This window comes from Pseudopipra pipra, chromosome 8 (genome assembly GCF_036250125.1).
Source record: "Pseudopipra pipra isolate bDixPip1 chromosome 8, bDixPip1.hap1, whole genome shotgun sequence".
Classification (NCBI taxonomy): domain Eukaryota; kingdom Metazoa; phylum Chordata; class Aves; order Passeriformes; family Pipridae; genus Pseudopipra; species Pseudopipra pipra.
In genome coordinates this window covers 3,832,267-3,846,182 of record NC_087556.1, presented here as the reverse complement: position 1 = coordinate 3,846,182, position 13,916 = coordinate 3,832,267, and the positions used below count along the sequence as shown (strand labels likewise).

General features: G+C 49.5%; 1 protein-coding gene and 1 long non-coding RNA gene across 20 annotated transcripts in view; one reads left to right on the top strand and one right to left on the bottom strand.

Annotated features, from left to right (window-relative positions):
* The window catches only part of LOC135417780 (uncharacterized), a 76,615-nt gene that overhangs the window by 19,603 nt on the left and 43,096 nt on the right, over nucleotides 1–13,916 (bottom strand). The gene's annotated exons all lie outside the window — the stretch shown is intronic.
* The window catches only part of COL13A1 (collagen type XIII alpha 1 chain), a 95,821-nt gene that overhangs the window by 42,933 nt on the left and 38,972 nt on the right, over nucleotides 1–13,916 (top strand). For 15 of the 19 annotated variants that reach the window (XM_064662232.1, XM_064662225.1, XM_064662228.1 and 12 more), the window contains 10 exons: nucleotides 391–417; nucleotides 536–562; nucleotides 853–879; nucleotides 4,387–4,452; nucleotides 7,990–8,106; nucleotides 8,589–8,630; nucleotides 9,485–9,511; nucleotides 10,256–10,291; nucleotides 11,556–11,618; nucleotides 12,209–12,235. In XM_064662232.1, coding sequence (XP_064518302.1) covers nucleotides 391–417; nucleotides 536–562; nucleotides 853–879; nucleotides 4,387–4,452; nucleotides 7,990–8,106; nucleotides 8,589–8,630; nucleotides 9,485–9,511; nucleotides 10,256–10,291; nucleotides 11,556–11,618; nucleotides 12,209–12,235 — 459 coding nt within the window. Of the gene's footprint in view, nucleotides 1–390; nucleotides 418–535; nucleotides 563–852; nucleotides 880–2,884; nucleotides 2,942–4,386; nucleotides 4,453–7,989; nucleotides 8,107–8,588; nucleotides 8,631–9,484; nucleotides 9,512–10,255; nucleotides 10,292–11,555; nucleotides 11,619–12,208; nucleotides 12,236–13,916 lie in introns of all 19 variants that reach the window. The other 4 variants (XM_064662231.1, XM_064662235.1, XM_064662234.1 and 1 more) reach the window with 2 other exon arrangements.

The following is a 13,916-nucleotide window of genomic DNA, read 5'->3' as shown; positions in this document are numbered from 1 at the left end:
CCTCTGGCAAGCACATGTTGAAGATCCCTGCTCCCCACTCCCATTGTGCAATCCTAGCTCAGGCTTCAGTCCTTGCTGCTTCTGGTTCCATCCCAGTGCGTCGGCCGAGGAGCCGCGCTGTCAACTGAGGTCCTGGGAACAATAAGGGTGTGTTTTCCTGATGACTTTTCCCCTCTCCTTTTAATAATTCCCCCCTGCAGTGCAGCCAGAACATGTGTGCATTTTTACTCCTCCAGAGTAACAAAGGGAGCCCAGACTTCTTTTGGGAGTTTTCTCCACAATTGTTTTTAAAAGCTGAGTTTTTCACCTATTCCATACACTGAGAGTTGTTGTCTTCTTGTCACTGTAAATGGGAAACCATCTCATGCTCACATATGTATTTCTTTAAAGGGTGCTGCAGGTCCCAGGGGACAACCTGTAAGTATCCAAGTATCCCATCTCATCCCTATCCCATGTCTCCCCCTAATCCCTCTCCCTTGGCATTCACTGAACTCCTTAATTTACTGAGGCCTATTTCGTCACTTTTCTTTTATAGGGACCCCCAGGACAAAAAGGAGAAAAGGTAAATTCAATGGGAGACGTGTTAAGAATTAAATGTAAAGAGTGGAAGGGACTCAGTAGACTTGGTGCTGCTCGGTCTAACTGTGAGTGGCTGAGGAGTACAGCAAGAGCAGAGGGCTCAGGGGATAGGTGACAGGAGGCAGGCTGCTTGTCGGGTTCAAATTGGTATAACTGCACTGAATTTGATATAATCACAATGATTTACACCTTCTGGATCTGACCCCGTGTGCCTATTTCAGTCCCCTCTGTTTGTGGTTTAAACTCTTTCCTTTTAATCCTGTTCTTTCACAGGGTCAGTGTGCAGAGTACCCGCACAGGGTAAGTCATTAGTGTTATTATCCTCTGTCCCGTGCCTTCCTGCATGTTAATCCTCCCTCGTTTGAATGGCTTTTTGTTGTAAGTAGAGATCGTCTCATTAACAAGATGCGTCATCTGGGCCCCGAGGGCAGCGCTCGGCTGATTGGTGTGTTTCACAGAAAAGCAGCAGATAAGGTTTTCCAGGAGGGATATTGGTTCTCCGGTCTGTTCCTGCCCACCGGGGCTGACCCCTAGATATCTGCTGTCATTGCTGCTTCCTGGAGATTTGTGCTGGAGAAGGGAAGGTCTGTGTCCTCACCCCAAAACCCAGTGAAACCTGAGGTTTCTGGAGAAGTAGGGGTCACTCACATCTTGTGCTGCTGCACCAGCTCCGTGCTGCTTCCACAGCCTCTGTGGTGGTTGTGTGGCCAGGAGCAGTGTGGGGTTTGCAGACCTGGGGGAAACTATCATCATCCCTTCGTTTTTTCTTCTCCCTCATGGTGGTTTCACCCCTGCATAGAGGCAAGAGGCTGTGCTCCCTGACCCACCCACAGTGCTCTGGCTGGTCCCTGTGCCGGTCCCCAAGCCTGGTGGACTTTCTGCCTGCAAGGAAGAGGCTGAGAGGGAGGGTCGATGCCAGCAACCATTTAATGAAAGCCAGGATGTTGCCCCACCTGCCTCTTCATCCTGGCCTGGCCGGCATCCACAGCCAAGAGCAGAGAGAGTACATCATAGGGTTTGAGGGGATTTAACCAGTTCTAAAAACAACCAGAGTGCTGAAAATCCACTGGAAATGCATTGGAACGACATCATATGAAGTGGCTGGAATTTGTAATCTGGGTGTACAGGGAGACAGGCTTAAGAGCTTTCTGTTTATTTTTGACGGGCCTCTGGATAATTAGCTGGGCTCTGGTCCCTGGCCCCGAGGGAGCAGGGCTGGGATGCTCGGAGCAGCAGAGCCAGTGGAGAGAGAGCTTGGCTGGCAGCAAGGGAGAAGGGAGCTGTGGGTATGTGCCAGTCCCCGTGCAATAACAGCCGGTCAGCTGTGTTTATTTAGCGAGCCGGCTCACGAGATTGTTATGTTAAAAAGAAGCTAACAACAGTGTTCACCGAGCATCGTCCTGGGTCATGTTACAGCCCTTGGCTCCCACCGTCCCCAGCGCTCAAGGTGAAAAGCAGTGGCAGACCCAAAGCAATACTGGGAAGGGAGATGCAGCTGCTCCATCCCTGGAAGTAGCCTAGACTCGGGCTTGGGGGCAAAGGCACGATGGTTTGGTGGGCTCGGATTGTAGGGTGACATGCTGCAGGGCTGTGACAGTGGGAAAGGGATGGGTGCAAAGCTTCACATCTTAGCAGTGTTTCCTTGGCTCTCATGGAGGTACTTTTGGTTGCATGAGGCAGCAAGTTCAACATTTTCAAAAGCCTATGAGTTGTTCCAAGCATGTCCAGAGACATGCTCACGGGAAAGGTGACTGTCCTCAGATCAACTCAAGAATGGGCTGTGCTGAAGGCTCTGGTCACAGACTGTGCAAGCTCAGGGAGCCAGAGGCACAGACCAGTCAACAGAGGTGCAGTTCTCTTTCTTCCTCCCTGAATGAAAATTAGGATGTTGTAAAAATGCTACACAGCTGACTGAATTGCAATTTATTCTTGCTTTTCTGTTTGACAAGGTTCTTTATCAGATGTTCTGGGTGAGGAAATGAAAACCAGCATCCTGAAAAACCAGGGATGTTGTTTCAGTTTTGTTTCATCTTTGTTTTTGTGGGAAGGAAATACAAAGTCAGGCTATATGCCTTGGCTCTTGTTGTAGTTTCCTATTTTTTTTCTATATAAGTCTGTATGGCCTGCACTGCTGTGAGGGATGAGCCCAGGCATTGGGGCTACACATGTGGGGTGAGATGGCCACTCGAGCTGCTCGAAGTGCTGCTTGGGGGAAGGGGGGACGAGCTGTGCTCCGTCTGCCCTCAGAAATGCCGTGTGTGTCTAACTGACCCCATTTGTCTCACGTGTCTTCACTGTTCCCCAGGAATACCTAAGTACCACCCTTGCAGCCCTGCGCTCTAACCAGATCCTTACGCTGAAGGTTTGTGGGTAATAGTCTGATGTGACCCAGTTCTGAAGCAAAGGCTTGAGGATGTGACTCCAATATTGCACATTGCCTTCTTCCCATTGGGACACAGAGGAGGCAGGGCAGGAGCTGGGTGGGAGAGCCTTCAGATTTCTTCTCTAAACTCTCCCACTTGTACCTGAATCCACTGCTGGGTCTTGTCTCGCCTCTGTTTTTTTCCTCCTTATCCTTTTCAGCATCCTCCTTCTGCTTCTCTGTAAGCTGCATGATATTTCAGATACCCTTCAGCGCTTGAGGAGCCAGTCAAAGCCAGCTCAGCTGGCTCTCCTGAGCTATGGGGCCTCCTGCACTGTCTTTTAGAAAGGGATAGAATTGCCTTTGGATAAAATCAGCCCAGCTGAGTTTCCAGCAGCACTGCTTCTGGAGCGATAGCTTGTGGCTGTCTGGATCGAAGCATTCAAACACAACCACTTGATCACAATGCTGCAATATTGGGTTGCCTCTTCTCTTTGCAACAGGACTGGATCCTTGCTTTCACTGCGCACAAGAAGGACGATGTTCGATGGGAATAAAGTGCGCTGCTTGGAAGCGTACGGTGACTGTGGTGGGAGACCCGTGGGCACACCTCTGGGATCTGAGCGCGCAGTCACACGGGGAATGGCGCACGCAGGCACGATTTTGTGTCTGAGCACAGAAAGCCTCTCCCTGTGTAAATCAAGAGCAGCTTCAATGGAAAACTGATAGCAACAGGAAAGTGGATCAGGCCAGAGGAGCATTCCTGGGCCTGGAGCCGGCACGGTGGGTGCCAGGCCGACAGCAGCGTGCATGCAAGTGGAAACTGGATACAGCAGAAGGATGAACAAATGCTCCTGAGCTTTAGTGCATTTGATTTCTGTGTGTCCGGGTCAGCTTTGTACCCTAAGGCAGCATTCCTGGCTATAAGCAGTCAGAGGGTGATGTTACTGTTGAGCAGAAAAAGCAAAGCACCGGCTACCAAGGCAATGTCCTTCTGCAGAAAACTGCCATTTGGATAGTTGCCCCAAATCTGATGATGAGAAATTAAGAGAAACAGTCTCATCACTGCAGATCTTAGCAGAGCCAGTGGGGGTATGTCTTGCAGTGAACAGTGCCTAAGGATATCAGTGGAGCTGAGTTAAAAACCCCCTGGGCAAGTTCTGTTTCTGAGCAGAGGAAGCTGTAAAAGCTCTGTACAGTGGGAGCATCGAGATGGTGAGTGGCCACCCTGCACCTGCCAGGCTGGCACTGCCAGTCCCTCTGTGAGCAGCGCAGGGAGCTCAGAGGTCTGCCCGCAGGTCCCTGTGCTGTGCTCATGCTGGGCTTTATTTTCATGGCAATCTCTCTGTTCCCCTCTTCTCTGTTCTCTCCCCTGGCTACTCTCTGACTCTCGGTGCCCTAATGGCCTCCTTTGCCCTGTGACCTTCTGGTTTGATCTTCTTCAGCTGTTGCCTCTCCTCAATTCAGTGCGGCTGGCTCCACCTCCGGTCATAAAGAGACGCACTTTCCAGGTAGACTTCTCCTCCTCATTGCCTGTTTCTAAGCTTATCCTGATGCTTGCCATTAATCAGCTTGCTACCTGTCTTTCTTCCCCTACAGAGGGGTTTCCAAGAGTTTCAGGCAGAGCTGAGGGACTTTCTTTGAAGCAGAGGAAATCTTTGATGTGATAATGTTGCTAAAAAGAAATGCAGTGAAGCCAGTTTTTTAAACTGAAAGAAATGGGCCATGAAACTGTTCTTAGGGCTGTCGACAAGCAGCCTCCTCCCTAAAGGAGTCAGTTCCTGCATATTCAATCTCCAGAAGAGGTTAGAAACCTCTTGCTGAAATGCAGCTAATGTCTGTGAAATTTAACTGAGATGAATGAATAGGCAAACGCTTCTTCTGAGGACTAGTCTAGTCTGAGGCACTTGGGAAATGTGTTTAAATAAGCTCTTAGAATGGTTTCATTAAATTGCATTAAATCTTTGTGTAAACACATTTATTTTTGTTTCCAGGACCATAATTCATGTTTAGTTTATTTTGGGAATTAATTCATAAAGCGAATTACAGACATATGAATAGTGAATAAGAGTGTCCATAGTCAGAGTTCATGTGGCTTTTAATGAGCCCACTTTAAGCTCCCTCATTCCATCAATTGGGATTAACTCTCCGTGTGGACAAACCGCTGTACTTACCCCGTGAAGTGTGCTGGGCACTCTCTATTAAGTGGCTGGGTTTTGTCACCCTGCTGCCTGTCTAGACAGTTGGATGCTAGCAGGGAACTGTAGGATGCAATTAGAGACCTTTACCATGAGGTGCCCGGTCCTTGCCCAGCACTGGACAAATCTTGACCTGACCAGTTGAGCCTGTGCTTTCAGTTCAGTTTCTATCGATTCAGCATTTGCACCACACAGAGCCCCATGGCTTGCACTGTTTGCCCTTTAAAGTGACAGTCTGGAGAGCCAGGCCAAGGACTGACGTCTTGGGAAGGCTTTGAAAGCTGAAGTTCCTCTCCAGGATGAAGTGGGAAACTTGAATAGCTGCCCTACGTCCTGTCGTCAGCCAGGGCTGCAAATTCCCTCTGTCCGCAGAGGCTTTAACTTCACCGGAGAGTTTTGCCATGATCTGTTTTGCTGTTGCTGTTTCGTTCTCTAAGTGCAACAGAGTGTAATCCGCTCCTACAGGTCTGCCAGCACCAGGCAATTCCAGGAGCCCAGCATATGAATACTAAGAAAAAAAGTGAGGCTGCAAAATGAATGTAGTGCCAGCGCCTGGAAGAGAGGAAAACCATGCTGCTGCCTCTGAGCACATCAGCAGGAGTGCTCTGCCCAAGGGCTGAGGCTTAGCCGAGAGAGGGGCTGAGCAGGGTCCTGTGTGAGAAGGCTGAGCAAGAATTGCAGTGTTGGGGCACAGTCAGGGTGGCTGCCTGGCGTTTAAAAGAACTGAAAAGTAGCTACAGTCAATGGGTAAAAATATAGAATGACAACTGATGAAAATGACACCTGATCTCCCACTTACTGTATCCACTTACTGTCTGGTTAGCTCTGTGGGGGTCCTTTTGTGCTGAACACATTAATAAGACTATAATGATGTGGTAATAATGCTTTGTGTGTTTAGGGATCTGCGTGGACGGGCACTCTCCTCGACAAAACACGCTCTAAGACAGCAAAGCAAGGGTGATGTGAATGGGAGTTTGGGTGAGCTCCTTCCAGCTGCTCCCCATGCTGGGGCAGGGCTGCTGCTCTTCCCAGCACCTTGTCCCCTGCCAGCACCCCTTCCCAGCACTGTGCTGCATTTTAGTGCCCTAAATCTGGAGCATGGACTGGGCTGGCAGAGAGCAGCTGAGGTGGGAACAGGAGGGAGAGCCAAAGTGAGATGGGCAAAAAGCCCCCTTTGCCTCCAATGGTGCACCCATGCTGCGGGTGCTGTGAGATGGAGTGGGAGGGAAGTCTCTGAAGTTGGAATGAGAGGTCAAGGCATGAGGAAATCTAAGAATATACTCCAGCGTCCTCCCAACATCTTCATTAGATCCAAATTACCTTCCACATTTAAAAGCTATGAGACCATTTACAGGACAGTTGAATAGCACTGAGTGTGGAGGATAGTGAAGCTTAGGAAAGATCCTGTGTTCCCTTGCATGGGCCATAGGATACACTTAAAAAATGGGGGAAAGTGAGGATGCCCCTCCTGCCTGGCCCAGCAGGCTTCCCAGTGTGGGCTGTGGGTCCAGTGGTGAGGAGCAGGAGAAGGGCTGTGGCTCTACACATGACTGAGCTTCTTGTGAGCCTGGCCCACGTGTTGGAAATTTTCTTTTAAATAAAGCTCATGGAAGAAGGGATGAAATTTGCAGCTTATTACTTTCATCTATCATTCTAAATAAAGCAAACATCCCTGTATCTGCATGTTTTACTAAAGGCAGCCAGGATAAACAGCACACTTGGTAGGAACACATGCAGGGGACAGATTTCATGCGTCCTCCTGGAGTGTATAAGGCTGTAGAGAGGATAAATGCAGTGGAGACCCAACTGCACACCTAGTGATTTTTAACTGAGAAACAGCCATGTTTGATTTCTGGCTTCCCATGGATCCACCAAGTAGCATTTTTCAAATTTAAATTGGATCACTAACAGTGATCACTGTCATGATACTTTATCCAGGGAGGGGAGCCTGTGAGACGAACAGTGCAGCACGGGTGCCACGGTGCCTCGGGATCTCGCTGGATTCATCAATTATGGATCAGCAGTCTGGTATTCAAACGTGGCGTTTCCAACCCACTGTCTCCTCAGCGCCGCTGGGTCCCACGTCCAGGTCCTTGGGGCCAGATGACATTGCTGAGGCATGAGCCACAGCCCCTGAACGGCTACTGAGGGCCTGGGGAGGAACCGGCTCAAACGGCCCCGTGGCAGAGAGCTTAAAATGGCAGGTGGCTCGGCACGCACTGCCTTGTTAAATCTTAGAATAACAGGCTATGCCTGGTGCACATGGGCCTACTTTGGGTGGGCTCCAGAAATGCCATGATGATCGTGTTATTTTCTTTTGGGTTTGTGGCATTTCTACTTTTGGTCCTTGGCAAAACAGAGGGAGTGTTGTCCAACAAATATAGCATGGGGGAAAAAAATAGGCTGAGGTAAGACACTGCGGGTTTGCCTGGAAGTGCCAGTGTGGTCATGGGAGGCTTTGCTTCACATGTGACTGTCAAGTGCTTTGGAAAGCCTCCTCAGAGGCTCAAGAGACATCGGTCTTTTGCATAAATATTGTACTTGACCGACTCAATGAAGAAAAAGGTCTCTTTGGACTGCTCTGTCATCTATAGATCCCTTTAGAAGAGAGGTCTGATCACGCAGCTTTGGATGTCTTTGCAAACCGTAGGGTGCTGGCTCCTGCCACCCAGGCAGCCCAGCCATCCTCAGCAGGGCTCTCCATCACTCTTGGAAACTTCTCCTGGCACTTACCTGTGACTTGCTTCTACCTCATCTGCTTCAGCCAGGCTGGTCTGCCTTGAGCCCTTGGGGTGGTGGTGTGAAGGGTTTGCTCTGCCAGCTGATAACCTCTTGCTTTACAAACCACAGGGTGAACAAGGACAAGCAGGGATCCAAGGTCCGCCGGGGCCCCCTGGACCACCAGGGCCCACTGGACCGGCTGGACCTGAAGGAACCCCAGGACGTCCTGGGCCAGTTGGACCCCCTGTAAGTCCAATTACTGAAAAACAAATTCTTCTGCTTCCCCTTCCCCTGGGGCACAGGCAATTTCCTCTGGCCTCTCTTGCCTCTGCTGAAGCTGAGATAGTCACGGACAGGAGACTTGCAGAGGATGTGGATGTGTGGAGCCGATGAAGTTCCCAGGAAGGAGGGGAGTGGGAGGGAAGGCGGAGGTGTGCACAGGGCACTGCTGCTATCTGGGCACACAATGGGTGACACCAGGCTCATTTCCTCCTTCTCAGACCCTGCAGAGGGCCCCGGAGAGGAAGTAACACGAAGGGTGTAATTGTTGTGCTCAGAACAGAAACCTGACTGATAAGAATCCCTGCCACCCCTTTGAAGTCCTGTCCCTGCTCTAGCAAGCAGCCAAGGAGGGAGAGGACAGAAGCACCATTTATAAAGTCATACCATTGCTAAATGGCAGGGGACAGGGCAGAAAACCCTGCTAATGTATCTCTCTCTTGTAACAGGGCAGAGCGGGAGAACCTGGGAAGCCTGGCAGAGACGGAAAGGTGGGTACCAGGAACCAGCTCCGTTCCTGGGAGCTGCAGGGGGAGACATGGCACACTGGCTCTGCAGCCTCTGCGGAATGAAAGGAGTTTCCATCTCAAAGAGTTTTCAAGGCCTGCTAGCAGGACAAGCAGGTCTTTTCCCCAGAGGCAAAAGCACCTCTCCATACGTAGTACCGGAGTCAGGGATCCTGTAAGCATCCTATTTCTCTCTGAGCTCTGAGGAGCCAAGGATAGGATGGCTGAACACTTGAATTGTCATAAGCAGGCAACATCAAGGGTGGTATAGGCATCAGAGCATATCTAGAGTAGCTTCCCCCTTCTGTCTGCTCACATACAGCTCTGCCACGGATATTTTGTTTATTTATATTTACATACACACATATCTGGTATGTTTCATGGTTCATATCAGGTAAATTGCTTGGTTATTTCTCATTTAAAGACATGAATGGTTTGTTTGTTAATATATTCTCTCTATTTAGCTTGTCAGAGGAAGCTGCAAATGCCTGATTTACTCCAGAGCTGCACAGTGGGTACAAATTTCCCAGGCGAGCCAGAGAAGCAGAAAAGGTTCTAGAGCGTAATGCATAAGGCAAAGCAGCTCTTTGGTTTTCAGATTCAGCTAGATCAAACCTGGGGAGATGGAGCACTACAGACATGGATTTATTTGAGTGTATGGGTTAAGACAGTATTCATCTACATGAAGAATAGATTGGGGGTGTTTGAGCTCACCAGCATAAATCATCTCTGTAAATCATCTCATTTCAAACCAAAGCAGCCAGCGTCTCCCATCACCTTGCAGTCCATGTAATGTCTACGTTTGCCAACCCCAGTGTCTGTTTTGATTTTATCCACAGGGCTTACCTGGGCCTCCTGGACCAAAGGTGAGACATCTCACCTCATTTAGAGGTGTAGCACAGTGATAAACAGGGATGGATACTCCTGGTGAGGACAGATGTGTACGTTTTGACGGATGGAGGAGGGGAAAGGAGGTTACATCTAATAGCTGAGAAAGATTTCTGACCCAGCTCAGCATTGCCTTTGGGGCCCAGCCCGTGTGCTGATTCATGGGTTTTGTCCAGGCGACATGTCTGAGTTGCATCTTGACTGAGCCAGGCACGCCTCATCAGCCCCTCTTGCAAAATTGTTTGCCACACACAGCTTTATTGGCTTCTTCCATTCTCAAAGCATTTCCCAGCGCTTTAGGAATGGATTTTGCAATGCTATTGTTAACTCCGCCACGGGTTCCCATTTATTCACTTGCCAAAGTGCGAGGAGGGGGGTGGTTGTTGTTGTTTTTCAGCTGCAGCCACCCACCCTAATTAGTTTTTATCTGAGATATGTAGCCAGGGTGAGAAGATGGGAACCATGGAGCTGGGGCACAGAGCTGGCACGTGTTGTCCGGCTGCCAGGGTTTACTGTGCCTTTCCTGCCAGGACTCAGCCCAGTGCAACTAATGGTGACCCGTGGGTTTGAAGGGTCAGGAGCTCAGTGGAGTTGCTCTGAGCAAAAGAGGAATTTCTCCCCCTGGAATGCCCTCCCATCCCAGCAGTAAGTCAGGGAAAAGAGCAGAGATTTGTCCTTCTCAGGCCAAGCCTCACTTTCTTTTGTCTTTTTGCCTTTTGTAGGGAGAGGCTGGGATTCAGGGATACCCTGGCAGAAAGGTAAGAAGGGGAGCTTCAGTGCTGTTAAATGAATTAAGTGCACTGATGTCCTGTGGAATCATGGCTGCAAATCAGTGGACTACTCTGGAGCCCTCTGTGGAGCTCTGCTCCCACTGGACATGGGGCTCTGGCAGGCCCACAGATCTCTTCCTGTCACCCACATCAGGAGAGCCTGGGCCCAGAGGTGTCTTTAACTCTCCAGCAGCTATGAAACAGACTCCCCGTGTGTGTGCCCCTCTATACCCACTTCCAGGCTGAAATGCAGGTCTTGTTTATCCAGACCTGAACAGGAGGCTGGAAAGGGCCAAATCCCTGGCTGTGTACTGCTCTCTGGAATACAGGAAAGAGTCCTTAACCTCCTCCAGGTTAAGAGGCAGAAGCTGGCAATGTCCGAATGCCTTCAGCAGCAGCTGATCAGCAGCAGGGTTGTCAAGGCCAGAGGGTGTAATGAAGAGACAGAGAGAGAGACAGGGGAAAGACACAAGGAAGATCAAAGGGGAGAGAGAGAATAAAGAGATGTTAGCTGGAGAAGGGGAAGGTGAATGTTCCCAGCAGGCAGGAGTCCTGTGTCCCCTGTTATCTCCACCTTGCTTTATGGGTGCTCTGCGAGTAAAATGGCAAGACCTGAGAGCTTTTTAATTAGATCTGTATAAACTGAGAAGTTTTTGTTATGTCAGGAAGTGGAAATTATAGCCCCTGCAGACCACAGCCCACTTCTGCAGACAGACACAATTTATTGCCCGTTCTCCCGGTGAACTGTTGGATTTTCCATTAGGAGCCCATCCTGTTCTGTGTGCGCTGGGCGGGCGGTCGCGGCAGCGACCTCACAGCGAGGGCCTCTGCTACCAGCTCCTCTTACACAAAACCACTTGTCTGGCTAATTTACTTCCGAGCAAAGAGCCTGCACTGATCTTGGAGGAATGAGCCCAAGGTTGTGACCTTTCTCTGGGAAAGGTGGAAGGAATAGATGAAAGTAGGGGAGCAAATCCTAAGAAAAGGGAAAAGAAAGCAAAATGTAGGGGAAAATTGTTAACTCAGATATAATACAGGATACGGGACCACTCCCTTCCTGACATTTCACACACATCTTTTGTGATGCAGAATGGCGCTCCTCTCCCAGAGAGACCCAGGTGGTAGGTTGGTGTGTGGGAGGCACCTCAGTGTGGGACATCCCTCTCACACCTCTGCTGATCTTCCTGGCAACCCACAGTTCCTCTTCTTGCTGCTGTGTTTGCTCCTTCCTCCATTTTCTTCTCTTCCTCAGGGTGAGGTGGGCGAGTCAGGCCTGCCCGGTGCCCGTGGCCTCCCTGGAGCCTCTGGCCCCAAGGTAACCCTTAAACTCGAGTCAGTGGGGGCATCTCCCAAGGGCAGATAACTGGCCCACAAGGCTAGAGACACACTAAAGGATGTCAAAGGCTGGGGACTGGAGGCAGTTCTCTAGAGCCCGTAATGAGCCATGTAACCAGGAACACTTGCTCCCGAGTGGGGAGCCTGGGCAATTGTTGGCCAAGGTGATTTCATGCTATCTGAACCAGTACCTGCACAGGGCTTCATTATAGAATAAAACTGACCCAGCCTTTAGAGGCTTTTGCACCAGGGTTGAGGGAATGGGCCATGAAACATTTTGACGGTTTCTACAACCAAATCATGTGGAAGAACATTAGTATGGGTGACCTCCAGCATCTACTCCAGAAACCTAAACTGCCTTGCATTCCCTGGGAGGGGTGGGCTGCAGCCAGTGCTTGGGCTGGTACCGTGTTGCTGTCAGGAGAACCAGAGGCCTGGGGTTGCATTGTCACACCCCTCTTTTGGCTGCTTTCTCTCTGTCCCTCACTGTTATGATTGCTTGCTCAGTTACTCTTTATGTTCACTGTCCCTCTCTCTGTTCCCCCTCCTTCTCTCTCCTTTGCTGGGCAGGGTGAAAAAGGGGACGCTGGCATAAAGGTAGGCATGAGGAATATGTTTCTCTAAGGCGCGGTAGATCACCTGGGAGATAGATACTGCTCCTTGGGCTGATGGATTGCAAGGGGAAGTTGGGTCTGAGGCAGCTCTGTGGGGTATTTAATGGAGTGCACATCTGTGCTCTGATTAACCACAGACAGGCACTCTGAGCTCAGGCAATAAAAGCAGCCTTTATCCGTTCGGTGGAATTCGATTCTTACCAAAGGCATTTCTCTGACTATGAAGCTTGCTAGTGATTTGTTACATCTCTCTATTTGATGGGCTAGGTTGGGGTTTCCTCATAAAATCTGGTTAGCTGACGCATCAAATCTGCTCAAACTCTGCAACTCAGGCTGAGGTTTGGCACCAGGCATTTCTGTCTGTTTCTGGACACTTTTTACAGGCTCATATGGTCTGTGCCCAGATGTTATCTATTTGACTGAAATTTACTGTACCCATATATTTAAAGTATATTACTCAATGTAGGCTGTGCTTAAAACATTACAACATTGGCTAGTGTTCATGGCAGTCAGAGCACACTGTGTCATTCCATACATCTTAAACATCACGAGGAAAGACCGGTCCTGTAATACTTGGAAAAGCATTAGCTGTGACACGTACATTTCAAGTATTTAGTGCGTGGCATGCGGCTCATTTATCGTGCAGCACATACACTTTCTATATCTTTTCCATCTGGGTGGATTATTGTTTGAAGGGAGAAAAGGCCCCTTCAGAGGTTACCAGGGACGTGTAACGTGGAGTTTAAAGAAATGTTCTTAGGGAATGCAGGATCTGGGTCCATAGTTGACTAGAGCAACAGCAATTGTCTTCTTCCAAGAAAACTATACCTCCTCAGAAATACTGAGATGCATGTACAGTCCAAAGGTTCCCTGTGTCCATCTCCACATCAGTGTAATTCCATCAAGCACAAAGGCATCGCTCCTGTTTGTGCAAGTGTGAATAAAGGTGGAATTGCACCCAGAACTGATGTTTTGGGGCTCAGAGTTTGTTTTCATCTGTCCTGTTAAGCAGAACTGGAGGACTGACGTCATTGAGTGTAGCCTGGGGGGAAGGAAAGGCTGGAAGGGGAAGTCATGTTTCACCCCTGCTTATACTGCCATGTTTCACTGCCAGCAGACATCTGCTCTGCTTGTGCACATCTAACCAGCCCTTCACTAGATCTCTGGCAAAGGGAAGTCTCCAGGTATTACAGTGATGTCTCAGGGCCATCCACAGGCAAGAGCCTTCCCTCACTCAGGGTCATGCTGGAGACACACTCTTCCTACTTGGCTCCTTATTCATCCCATGTCACAAAGAGCAGAGATGAAAACGGAGACACTTTTTTGTGATACTAAATTGCTGCTCCAAAGGGGCACCTCCCCAGACCCAAAGTGGCGTCTTCTTTCACACACAGACTTTAATTTGGTATTGTCAGGATCACTTTTCTCTCAACTTCCTTTCTTTTTGCTCAGAGGAGTTGAAAGGGAAGTGCAGAGGTACCCTTAAATCAGCAGCCAGACCTCACCCAGTAGCAGCTCTTGAGCGTCCGAAACTGCATTTGTTGTCTTCGGAAATTGCTTCTTCTGTTGTCTCCCACCTAAGAGGATTGATTTAGATTCTGGAAGACTTTTAATGCTTCCAATGTTGGATCCAATTATCTGGGCTAGATTCTAGCTTCTCTTAG